The following is a 13,781-nucleotide window of genomic DNA, read 5'->3' as shown; positions in this document are numbered from 1 at the left end:
TTTTTTCTGGCGGAAACTGTCTAGCTCTCGAACGGCAAAGTATTCAGGCTAGTTACTAGTATGGAATGTCTCGGTACACGTATGAACCTAGCCTGAGTACTCTGACTGTAAGAGAGCTAGACGGACATTTGGACAAATACGCTCTCATTACAGTCAGAGACCAAGCTATGTATTTTTTTTGGCAATTCCGACAACCAAAAAGTTGGCAAAGATTTCCGCTCTAATACCACAACAATCCTATGTTTGACGTTAAATACTTTTACATCAATCATTTTCGAGTTAATTGATTAAAAAAAATCCACATATTAATCACTAATACACACACTACAGAAAGAAACCCTACAGCACCCACATTCAGCTAAGCTTCGGCAAACTCAGGACAGCAGAATTCTAAGTTCGCCGACCTATATTGTGACGTTGCGTCACATGATCGCCCACTCAGCCATTCCGTCTAGTAGGCAGAATCACCCAGTGGGCGATCACGTGATCTACGTCATGAAATAGGTCACCAAGCTTTGTAATTCTTGCGACGGAGTGTCAGGAAGCGTAGCTGAATGTGGGTGCTGTCCGATTTCTTTCTGTACTGTTTATTAGTGATTAATATGTGGATTTTTTTTAATCAGTTAACTCAATGTAAAGGTATTTGACGTCAAACATAGGATTGTTGTGATATTAGAGTGGAAATCTTTGCCAACTTTTTGGTTGTCGGGAATTGCCAAAAAAATACATAGCCTGGTCTCCGACTGTAATGAGAGCATATTTATGTCCAAATGTCCGTCTAGCTCTCTTACAGTCAAGAGTACTCGGGCTAGTATGAACCCAGTACTACAAGCTGTAGTATTATTCCCATTTTAGACTTAAAGTAACTTTAATAACTTTATCCCTATGGCAATGCTTCAACTGGCAGCTGTGGTGTTTCAAATAACAAGGCTATCCCATTCCATAAACTGTAGCCAGTTAACTAACATTATTAGAACTTCATTAAACTTGGAAAAATAATAATCTGAGCCTCTATTTTAACTTTTCTGGGTAGGACTTTCCTTTGGCAATGTCACATATAAAGAACATTATCAATACTTATCATAAATAGTTAGGGCGAGGGTTAGTGCCAAAGGAAAGTCTTTCCCTTTTCTGTCTATTCACCATCTGTATCATGTTATAAATAATAAAAGTAGGAGATTCTGATATTTACACCACTCAATATCAGAATCTCCGACTTACACCGTAAACTTACACTGTTACAGAGCCTAAAGTTACAGTAAACTTACAATGCTGCCAATGTGAGGTCCATAACGGGGAATTGTGGCATGATCATAAGTTTGTTTTCCTACACATCAATAAATATCAAACATCTAATCATAACTGCACTTTAACTACTCTATACATGTTTAGTTTATTCAAACAAACGTAAAATTATAGATGGTTTATGCAAAAAGGGCAGACACACAAGCCATGTTGATAAATAATCCATCAAAAATCTCGAAAGATTTTAGGCATCTTGTCTTATGTAAATGACATTTGGTAAAACTGATATTTATCTGTTTAATAAATGAGCTGTATTGTGAAAAAAAAATATTGTTCATGTTTTATTAGGAATTATTTATATCACATCCCATAACCACAGACCTTCGGCAATGGTGACGATCAAAAAGGACTAGACTGGCTTACTTTCTTGTTCTATGTACTTATCATACAAGCGTAACAATATAACGAAAACGGTTTAGGCTCATCCACTTTCTGTTTGTGAACAAGTTGGTGTCTGTCGTGTTTATGTTGGTTTATAAATGTTTAAACCTCGTTTGTCGGAAGTTTAATTGCTTCAGTCTGTTTGCAATGTTTTATGCTGTCAAAACTGGACGGAAACCCGGTGTATATACTTCGTGGTATAGTTTTGTACAGTTCGATTAACTTACAGTAGCCTGAGTAGGGTGGGGAGGGGTGCGTGTCAAAATAGCTTGTCATTTACTTTTGCCATGAGAATAACTGAATATTTACAGATATCCAAGTCTTAGTCAAAAGCTCTGTTTGCGTGGGGGCGGGACGTAGCTCAGTGGTAAAGCGTTTGCTTGATGTGCGGTCGGTCTGGGATCGATCCCCGTCGGTGGACCCATTGGGCTATTTCTCGTTCTAGCCAGTGCTCCACAACTGGTGTAACAAAGGCAGCAGTATGTACTATCCTATCTGTGGGATGGTGCATATAAAAGATCCCTTGCTGCTAATCGAAAAGAGTAGCCCATGAAGTGGCGACAGCAGGTTTTCTCTCTATATCTGTGTGGTCTTTAACCATATGTCTGACACCATATAACTGTAAATAAAATGTGTTGAGTGCGTCGTTAAAACATTTCCTTCTTCTGTTTGCGTGAGGCAAAAAGAGTATAACCCTAAAGTTGTTTTGGTGATGCTATGTTAATAAAATGAATGATAGTATATCAATCTAATTAAAATTAGCTCCACTATTGCATGTGGATCTAACAGCAGCCAGTTGGAGCTCATGTCCACCAATCAAAACCTTACTGGCAGAATCATGCCAGGATAATTCGGAATGTTTTCAAATTATTTTTAAATCACTGGCATGATTCTGCAAGTAAGGTTTTGATTGGTGGACATGAGCTCCAACTGGCTGCTGTTAGATCCACATGTAATAGTGGAGCTAATTTTAATTAGATTGGATAGTATATATACTCCCAATTGTAGTAGGATTTACTAAATTATCATGTCATTCAAGATGGTGTTAACACAAAAGGGAACAGTTTGTAAAGACTACCCTATAATACTATATTGGTGGAATATAAACCACAATATACCAGAAACTGGATTTATTTCTTTAATGGAAAGATGGATACTCCACAAATTATGTATGTTGTACAAAATTGCAAATAATCTAGTGCTCACAATGCCCTACACACTTGACTTTACAATTACCTCATTTTATTGCTGAGATAAATACATACTGTACACACAGTGGCATAGCGTGGGTGGGGCCACTGGGGCGGTTGCCTTGGGTGCAAAATTCAGGACTCGGGGAGGGCTAACAGTCCACTGGTTTGGGGGGCGCAATACTTACTTTGCCCCGGGTGCTGGCAACCCACGCTACGCCACTGTGTACATGTAACACCGATCATTTGCAAACATACTTATGTTGAACAAAGTTATTTGCAGATTCTTTCTTTCTGCAGTAAAACTTTGGAACAGTTCAAGACTTAAAACTAGAAAATCTTTATCATTAAATAAATGTAACACTACTAAATAAGTCCTGATTCCAATGTACCAGATCTTATTTCTATTCTGCTTGGGTATTAGCAATTTGAACAGTCACAAATTCACACATTATGTAGCACATAGCCCAGTGTGTGCTTGTGGGCACTCCATTGAAGACTCGAAAAAATGTCTGTGGTGCTGTCCTTTGTACAATGTAACTAATCTGTTGCAAACTACCTTTAAAGTAATTATAACTGTAATACCGTGTTATTTGAGAACCAAACTTCAGTGTTCAAAATAATGTTTTGATATGTAACTTCATCCAGAACTTTATTATAAACGGTAAACATTTTGAAGAAAATTAATCATTATGTACAAAGTAGACTTATACAATACAGTGAAACTCCTTTAAACCGGACACCCATGGGACCAAGTAAAACGTCTGCTTTTAAGAGGTATCCAGTTCAGAGAGGTTCTCTTCTGTATAAATATTTAAAATGGGGCCTTAAAAAATGTCCGGTTTTGAGGGAATTCTGGTTTACAGAGGGTCTGGTTTTGAGAGGTTTCACTGTATTATGTTAACAACTATTCCTCCTTCTTTATTTTCTTCTCTAGCTTTGTTCTTCTTTGTTTTACCCTTTTCTCCAATAATGCCATAGTTCTGCCGTCTATAAAAATATTGTATATATTGTAAAATGCTGGAAGAGGCCTTATAGGCGTCAGCCTGTTGGTCAGTCCTAAAACTGTTTACAGCAATAAATATGTTTAAACAAATATACCTGGTAACTGGTGAATTAAATTAATATTACACAGCCCCATTTTAGTGATGAGCTTTTTATTTGGTATATTCTAATTGTAGGTCAGAGTGTGAAGAACAGGTGAAGGCATTTCCCAAACCCAAGTACAAGAAATTTCCCACGGAAGAAGAAGCTTGGGAGTTCATTAAAGGAGAAGGTGCATAATAGCGTGTCTTCTATTAATATTGAATTTTCCATCATATTTGGTTTTATTAACAGAAATCTGTTTTAGCATCTTTTCAAAACAGCATTTGTTGTTTGTACATTGAATAAATACAGTTGTGGTGGTGTATATTATTACAAGTACTAGCCTTTAAATAGTGGAAACAAAGATTCCAAATTCCTAAAAAACCTCCTACGGGTTACCAGACACTAGCTTATTTCAATGCCTGTAAAATTGGCTACCTCTATTCATTAGTCACCTGTGTTAAGTGGTTACTTTTGACTGCTCCTTTGTGTGGCTTCTTAAGTCGGGGTTGATTGTATGTAGGTAATTATTCAATTAACTTTTTAGAAAATATTTTATTACCATCTTGTACATTTTCTGACTTAATTCAATTCATGGAGTTTTGACAAATGACGTCTTGACTATTATTACCATTTTACTATTTTCTGTATGTGTATTATTTCTGTGCCACATAATTATGTTTATGTTTTTTTTTGTATTGGCTTTAGCACCAGGCTTCCCAGCATCATCATCAACAGAGCTTCCACAAGTAGCAAGGATGTCGACATCAGACAGCAGTGTTTTTTGTGACTCTCTGAACACTGTCAAACTGACAGCTAAAACCCTTCAACATCAGATGGAAATGATGTCATCAACATTTGATACGTTGTGTAACCAGATAGAACATTTGGAGAAACTTGTTCCAGGGTTTAGTGGCAGAACCTTTTCAGCCAGTGACTCTGTTGGACAGTTCTCGAATTCTGATGGAGGAATGAGTAGAAAAACACATGCAGATGCTATAACATGCATTAGTACTCTTGAAATGTTGAATTCTTGTGGGGGAATGAAACGAAAACTTACTCCTCTTAAACGATCCTTTACTGATGGACCGGATCCAGTTGAACCTGCAAGTGGTTCAAAGGTGAAAAAATCTAAAACTTGTGGTGAGGAAGAAAACTGGACAGGTGCTTTTTCATTGTTTTTTTTGTTTTTTCATTACTAGCTTGTTAGTAAATGACACGGACCACACATATACGCACATAAGCACACACATGTGCGCACACACACACACACATACACTCGCACACTCGCACTCGCACACACACACACACACACACACACACACACAAACTACTTAACCTATAGAAATAAAAAGCCATATAATTTTTTAATATAGTTTGGTGTTTATATATATAACAAGTAATCATCTACATTAATGTGATGTTTAAGAAACTATATCACATAAATGAAAACGGGGGAACATCCCTGATAATTTTAGTGCATTTTTTGTACTGTTCACACATTTTTTCTTAACAATGTGTTTAAAAACAAATAAATAAGATGGCTGTTATTATTATCTACATGGTTTTATATATATATATATATATGAAAGCTTACAGTCTGGAAAATCTGGGCATGTATTGCTTTAGCAGTACTCTCAGAATGCTTCTTGTTGTTATTATTATGTTTTTATTTTCTGGCATAAAGCTAGTCCCAGTATAACATCTTTATAGAGATTGCCCTTAGTTTGCTGCCATTATAAGATGTTTCTGACTAAAAGACCCTTTTTAACAACTAATATTACATGTTCAGTGCATTTTCCTATTTAAAATATTAGTGTCTGCAAATTCAGTGTGTTTCTGGTTGTCTTATATTTGTAGTATGGTACATCAAACTTCCTTTTGTATACTTAAAATCCAGTTTTGACTCTAGAAACTTACCTACTGGTATACAGACATTGACATTCTAAAGAAGAAAATATGTTTAATATGTTCTTTTAATCATTTTAAACTTTTTACAGATTATTTGTCAGTAGTGGCAAACTAGGGAAAGTATTTTTAAAATTAAAATGAAACAAAAAACAGTAATCAAATATGTAAAGGTTTTAAAACCAGTTTAAAAATATCTAAACAGAAGAAAACACAAATAGGCGAATAAATGATTAAATATTACTCTGTATTTCTAGGGTGTCCATTCAATGAGGAACAAGGAACGGTAGTCTACACAGTCGGTACTTGTTTTTGCAATGGGAAGAACGGAGCCCAAGCTGGGATTGGTGTCTACTGGGAACCAGAAAATCTCAAGTATGACTCTGTTATTACTGTTTCATTTTATTAGTCTCCTACCGGTCCAAATGGAGTTGACTATAGGTTTCATCTTCATCCTTCTGTCTGTCTGTCTGTCTGTCCATTTATCCGTCAGCTCCACATCCCACAAAGGTCGAGGTTTGTAAATCCTGTCTGTTTTCACAATGCTAATCGAAAAGATACTGAGCTGACAGTGGGTTTCCTCTCTATAGCTGTTGGTCCTTAACCATGTACTGTAACCGTAACCAAAATGTGTTGACTGCCCATTTTAACAGAGTTATGGCCCTTCCTTTTACTGGTCCAAGTACAACAACTATGTTTCATCTTCATCATTCTGTCTGTTTGTCTGTCCATTTATCTGACTTTGTTTTCATAATGCCTCAAAATATTTAGCTAAGTTTTGAATATAGCTTTATCATATACTGTTACAAATCAAGTTTGGCTTTCATGGTGATTTGGTGATTTTGAATTTAGGAGATACAGAAATGTGTTGGGCCCGGTAGGGAACATATATTGCTTTAGCAGTACTCTTAGAATTTGTTAATTTGATTTTCATGCTTATGTCCAATTAATGTTCAGGCACACTGTCCTATGCACACACTTTAGCTTGTTAGTAGTTATTGAAAAAATGTTGGTGTAATATCGTTGACAGTTCATTTGTTGCATGGGAAGTGATTTAAATTTTAATTTGAAACGGGTACAGTTTTAGTGCTGTTTGTAAATCCATCTTTTTGTTTTATTTCAGTAATGTAAGTGAGCGACTAACGGGCAGACCAACAAAAAACAGAGCTGAGATACATGTAAGTCATTGTGAAGAACTTGCTTAATAATTCTGTGGTGCACAGGAATTTAAACAACTTCATTTAACATGAACAGTTTGGTATTTACACATAACATAATAAAATGTGGTTAATAATAATAAAATTAAAGAATTATTAGCTAATAAAAATATTATGTCATAAGGATAAAAAAAGAGATGCTCACTGGCCAACACCGAAAAACACAGAAGCAAAACTTTATGGAGACCAGGAATCCCTCCGTGTCACTGTGAGATTCATCCTGGCAGCAAACATCTCCCTGTGATATCATTACAAGAAGGAACATATATGGAGACCAGGAATCCCTCCGTGTCACTGTGAGATTCATCCTGGCAGCAAACATCTCCCTGTGATATCATTACAAGAAGGAACGAAAAGAAGAAGAGAAAAAAAAAATTTTAAAAAAAAGTACAATTTAATAATTCTATTGTAAATATTTATCTTTGTTGTGTTGTTTTCTCTAACTTGAATATTGTTTTCTATTTTTTAGGCAGCTCGAAAAGCAATTGAGCAGGCTCAAAAGAGGGAATAAAAAATCTGATACTGTATACTGACAGCATGTTTTTGATAAACAGTAAGTAAACCACAACAGAAATATGTGTTGAAGTGCATCGTTATAAAACATTTCCTTCCTTCCTTCTACAACAGAAATACTCCATTAATAAAAGTTAAGACAATTAGTATCAGAACCTTTCTTCCTGAGACTTTAAAACATTTCATGCATAGTCTATATATGAACAAAGATAAAACAAATATTTCTTTATTGACATGCCAGAATGTTGCTTAATCTGCATTTAGATACTTTGGTCCAAGGGTTGAAACCCCCCTACAAAGCAATGTTCATATTGGTATTGGATTAAAGAAGTCTTTCAGAAACTAGGGTTTGTCAAATCAGAATGGATTTCTGACAATTTTCTGTTCAATTTATGACCATGATATATTTCAAAACAATAATTTTTATTTTATTTTATATAATTATTATCCATTTGCTCACATGTAGGTTGTTCATGTTATAATTTATATCTCTATTTTGTAGGTATTACCAAGTGGGTAAAAGGATGGAAGAAAAATGGTTGGATCCTATCTACAGGCAAGCCTGTGATAAACAGAGACGATTTTGAACAGTTGGAAGCAGCAATGAAGAACATGAATATTAAATGGGTTTGTTTTTCTGTTATTTTACAATTTATTAAAGTTATTACTTATTAGCTGGTGTCTTTTGAGGTTTAATAAGGGGGACCTGTTTCCAGACACTGATCAAAAATAAAGAAATTGTATCATGTCATCATAGCTTGCCAATGTATATAATGACTGAAGGATAATACAGTGTATAATTATATCTCTTATAGTAGTTTGAAATGATGTTTTTGATATAATTATTAAATATTCCATGTCAGTGAAGTCACTTAAGTTTTATTAGCATGTTAAGTTTCTTGTATTTTAAAGTAATCACAGTTCAGAACTTACTTCCACACCACAAAAAATTAGCATCCTTATTTAATTAGGAATCCGTGATCTGTAATAAATGATACTATTATAATTGTCTTTAATTAACATTTGCTTTTTGTTTATTTTGATCCAATAGATCTATGTTCGAGGTCATGGGGGTGACCCAGGAAATGAAGCAGCAAGCAAATTAGCTACTACCGGTGCCAAAAAACCTTTGCCAGATGACTGAAAAATGTGTTAGCTACTTCAAGTGTCGGAAAACCTTTTCGTAGATGATTGAAAAATGTGTTAGCTATTTTAGGTGCCAGAATTTTTTTGCCCGACTGACTGCTACGTTCAAAAATATTTTAGCTACTGTCAAATGTCAAAAAATCTTTTCGTAGATGATTAAAAAACCTGTGAAAATCTACTTTAGTGTGCCAGATGTTAAAAAACGTTTGCTCATGACTGACTATGTCAGCCAAATAAAATATGTGCTTAGTCTACGTCCAGTGCCAGAAACATTTTTCTCGATCAACTTCTTTAATACACTTATTTTCTTACTGCTCATTAGTTCTTTGAATTTGTAGGTGCTTGGTCTAGTATAATAATAGGGATGTAAAAATCTTACTCGGGGAATTATGAAAAAATATACATACAAATAAATAATGGAATTCATCACAAATGTCACTTTCATCACATAAAGTACACAATCTGTCTTCAAATAATATGTTATTCCACCTTCCAGTTTCGACAGATAAATAGTGATTTGACGTTCTAAATTTTATAATTAATCTCCACAACCTTTCAGGAATTATATTTAAATATTTTTCAAAAATGAGTTCTTTAAAAAGTTGATAGGTTTTGCCTCTTGATGACATTGATATGCTATTATTCCATATTTGTAAATATTGATAATTTTACCTAATTTTAATTTGTTGTGAGAGCCAAGTTAACAATAAAAAGGTATGTGATATCCAAACATCGCTCATTCCTAAATGCTCCAAAATATTTTTAATACTAGTGAGCCAATTATAATGTATTCTATTTGTAACATGATCTGTCAACATAAATCTGTATAGAAGAATTGATAATTTTGATTGTTTCCCTGAAATAATGCGTGCCCAGTAACAAACCATTCTTCTTTGAATATTGAATTCCGCGGGCACTTTTCCGCAATTCTCCGTAAGTAAGTGCCTAGTACAAGAATATTTGATTGATTTTATCAATTTCTGTGCAATTGGATATTCTCGTGGCTATTCATGTATGAGGCACTCTGATGACAGGGCTTCTAGATTATGATAGCCCCACTCCCATGGCTAGTGATATTCAATGTTGGGCTAGTAAATAACTACCATTGCCATGCCCAATGGCTAATGATTTTTTTGGGGTCAAATGCTGCATTTAAGTCTATATTGTAAATGTGAATATCCTGCCTCTTGCTCCCCTCAAATCTAAAGGTTTTTAAGCTCCGTCTCCTTCTTTAGATGACATATCCAATTATTCCTATTAGTGAAATTTTATTTACTTAAAGTAGGGCTAGTGAATTTTTAATCATGGCTAGTAAATTTTTAAAATCACTGATCCCATGGCTAGTGGATTTTTATAACAATTCTAGAATCTCTGCACTCATATCGTGTGTTGTCGCCTATAAAAACCATGTGTCAAATTTATGAAGCCCGTTTTTCTTAAACGCAGGTGTTTAAGCATTGTACATGTATGTAAGCCAAAAACAGGCTTTGTAAATTCAGCCCATCATTTTTCATTGCAATTATTTTGGTAAATTTTCTACATATGCTGTATAGAATGATGGAAAATACAGGAAAGACCATCATATTCTTTGCTTTCTACTGTTAGCATTCATTTTGTTTACATGGTTACTATATTTGAAATTTCATTTATATGTTTTAAAAATTGTGCCAATAGATTTCTAATATACAGGACACTATGATCTACTGATCAGGATATTTGCATCCAGCATTTAATTTAAGATATATGTTGTGGCCTGCACTAGTTCTGGGATTAATATTTAGAAATTTGTGTAATAAATTTTATTAAAAATGTCTTCACATTATGATTATGCCTTATTTGGTAAATAAAATTTGGTTTATGGTGATTGAATTTTACTTTCAAATTCTTACTTATGTGCAGTTTCACCAGAAATTTACATTTTACAAATGTAACATTCACTTTGAGAATTATTAATCTTTTATTTGTTGTTGCACAACTATTGCCCAAGATCATTTTACTGCCCCTGTAGCAGTATCAAAATGGACATTCTTATATGCTTGTTTTTATAAAATTTATAGTAAGAACAGATTTATATGGCTTAGATACCCAAACAGGTCTGAGCCATAATATACAATGAATGAATGTTTAATGATACCACAGTAGAGCATCGATTAGGTAATAAAACACGTTTTTCTTTAAATGATATAAAAATAATTGGATTTAACATTATTTTTCTGTAAAATATTGAATGAAGAAAAATCAAGCTCTGCTGTATTAAAACCGAATTTCCAATTCATATATACTGAGTTTACTAATAACAAAAATAGGCCATAGGATTTCAAATTTCATGGAAAACACTTTTTTTTGGTTCGATGCCATGTGATCATGGGAACCCATTGGAAACTGCTTATTATTTTCATTGAACAGTCGTAATTGATATAATAATAATGAAATTTTGTTTTGGTGAGTTTACCGACATGCTACAAGAATCAAGTTTCCATAAAATCTGAAGGCCTGCAAAAACATGCCACAATATACACAGATCTTATTTACACTCCACCCCATTGTTTTCTACTATTACTAAAGCAGCAAGGGATTTGTATATGCACCCTCCCACTGACAGGATAGTACACACCACAGCCTTTGTTACACTGGCCGGACTGAGAAATAGCCCATGGGTTCTCAGACAGGGACCAGTCCTAGACCAATTGTGCATCACTCAAATGTTGTACCACTGTAACAGACTGAATAACATACCATGTAGTCTTTACTCATTGTTTATTTTCAAAAAAAATTGCTGGATTTACAGCAATAAATCACACATAAAAGATTTCTTCTTTGCATCATTTAACATTATTTTACAGCATTAATTAAAATTTTAAAGCAAGTATTAAAGGGACATTCCTGAGTTTGCTGCATTGTAAGATGTTTCCGACAATTTCTACAATTCAACTTGCATATTAAATATATTTTCTTGTTTAGAATATCAGTGTCTGTATATTCAATGTGTTTCTGGTCGTCTTAATATTTGTAAGAAGCCCAAACTGGAATTTGTCTTCACATAATTTCGTACGAACGAAAAAACTATATTTTAGGAAATAAAATGAAATTTAACCTAGTACAAATATTAGAATGATCAGAAACACATTTAATATACAGCCAATAATATATTTAATATATATGTAACTACACTCGTTAAAATATGTCTGTTGGTCGATAACATTTTAAAAATTGCAGCAAACTCAGGAATGTCCCTTTAAAAAAAATATCATGTAGTCATAAGACCTGGGTAAAAAAAAAAAAAATGCCCATAGAATAAACTTTACATGCATGTCCTGGCATCTCATTTAAAAGGAAATATCACATTTTATAAACATCCAAAATGTGATGAAAGTGCATTAAAAACCCCCACCCTCAATATACATTGGACCGATATCCTTTATTAAAAATCACAAGCTTGCATATAATTATTCTGTAATAACATGGCTGCAATGTGCCCATGATGGTTATATGTAAACCTTCAGTGGATGCAAGCACATGCTTTTTAATTTCATTTTAACTTATTTTCATGCTTGTATTCAATTAAGATTCAAACATGCTGTCCTAGGCACACACCTCAATTATCTGGGCTTTCTGTCCAGGACAGTGGGTTAGATGTTAGTGGTTATACACCTACCCATTGAGTCATTAAAACTCGCTCTGGGTTGGAGCCGGTACTGGGCTGCGAACCATGTACCTACCAGCCTTATGTCCGACTTAACCACGACACCACCGAGGCTGGTTAGCACATGATAAAGACACTGACCCTAGTTATTAAGCAGAGTAAAATATTTTTCACTGTTGCAGTTAGTAAAAAAAAAATTTTTTTAAGTGTAACAGACAAGGTTCAGACATTGGAAACTAAAGTCAAGTAGTGGAGCATAACAAAGAGAGAGTGGATTCATGAAAGTTGTAAACTGACTGGAGTGTGTTTTGTATTGTGATTGGTTCATTACATTCTTTTTCCGGGATCAAATAGACAATAACACCCGGAAAGCTAATGACGTCATTAGAAAGTGACGTCATTAGCAATTGGAACAGGCAACGTTGACGATTCAAGGGTCTACAGTTAGATTGTAGACAGGTATTTTTTTCAAAAAATGCCAACTATACAGTTAGTTCTGTAGAAAAACGATTCAGTTTACAATGGACATAACCATATGGAGTTTTTAGATTTGCAGGTGTTACTGTCTAATGGATGACCGCAAATGACATTTCCGGGATCAAATAGACAATAACACCTGCAAATCTAAAAATTCCATATGGTTATCTCCTAAATAATTAACAAGCCCATTTGGAGCAAAGAAATAATTTTTATGAATCCATACTTTCGAGTACTTCTCTAACTTAACGAGCATACCAAAGAGAGAGTAGATTCAAGAAAAATAATTCACAAGCCCATTTGGAGCAAAGAAATTGAAGAGTTCGGGCGCAAAACGCGATATAAACCATTTTCTTTCTAGTTTTTAGTTAAAGCCATTATTGTATGTCAGTAAGGGCTAATCGTAGGCCCGCTGATTTGCTGCAAAACGTGATTGATCCTTATGAAATTGTATTGGGTAAATCCCTTTTTTTTTTAATATATCAAAACGCGATATACGCCAATTAAAAAACCCATTTGTACTGAAAATTAAAAACGGATATATCATGTTTTGCGCCTGAACTCTTCAATTATTTTTATGAATCCACACTTTCGAGTACTTCTTTAACTTAACCCATTATTAATTAAATTTATTAATGCAACTGTCAAATTAATTTTTGGTTGAAATAAAATGATTTGGCCAGTAAATCCTCAATTTGATAGTGTTTATTTGATGATCCAGAAGGATGCCCATGATGATCAGCCCATCTTGGGCTAAAGCACTGTACTTGTTTACAATGCACAAGTTCAGTTAGTAGTGGGTTCAAATCCCTGGTCTGAGGACACAAAAAGTTCAAATTGCATTGTCTCACAGCTGTATAAATTCTTACAAAATAATCTACAGCTAGAATAATTTTGTAAAATCACAGGTGTAGA

At 34.2% G+C, this 13,781-nt stretch overlaps 1 protein-coding gene across 1 annotated transcript; it reads left to right on the top strand.

Annotated features, from left to right (window-relative positions):
* Window positions 1-1,728: 1,728 nt before the first annotated feature.
* LOC121375662 (ribonuclease H1-like) lies at window positions 1,729-8,845 on the top strand. The gene is given in 9 exon segments (XM_041503224.1): window positions 1,729-1,883; window positions 4,058-4,152; window positions 4,671-5,105; window positions 6,128-6,245; window positions 6,994-7,048; window positions 7,557-7,584; window positions 7,587-7,640; window positions 8,103-8,227; window positions 8,652-8,845. Coding segments are annotated over 9 exon segments (1,116 nt in total). The 5' UTR covers window positions 1,729-1,770; the 3' UTR covers window positions 8,745-8,845.
* Window positions 8,846-13,781: the final 4,936 nt, after the last annotated feature.

The sequence above is a fragment of the Gigantopelta aegis genome, chromosome 6 (assembly GCF_016097555.1).
Source record: "Gigantopelta aegis isolate Gae_Host chromosome 6, Gae_host_genome, whole genome shotgun sequence".
Lineage (NCBI taxonomy): Eukaryota > Metazoa > Mollusca > Gastropoda > Neomphalida > Peltospiridae > Gigantopelta > Gigantopelta aegis.
Note: the sequence above shows the minus strand (reverse complement) of the source record. Positions and strands in the feature narration are given on the sequence as shown.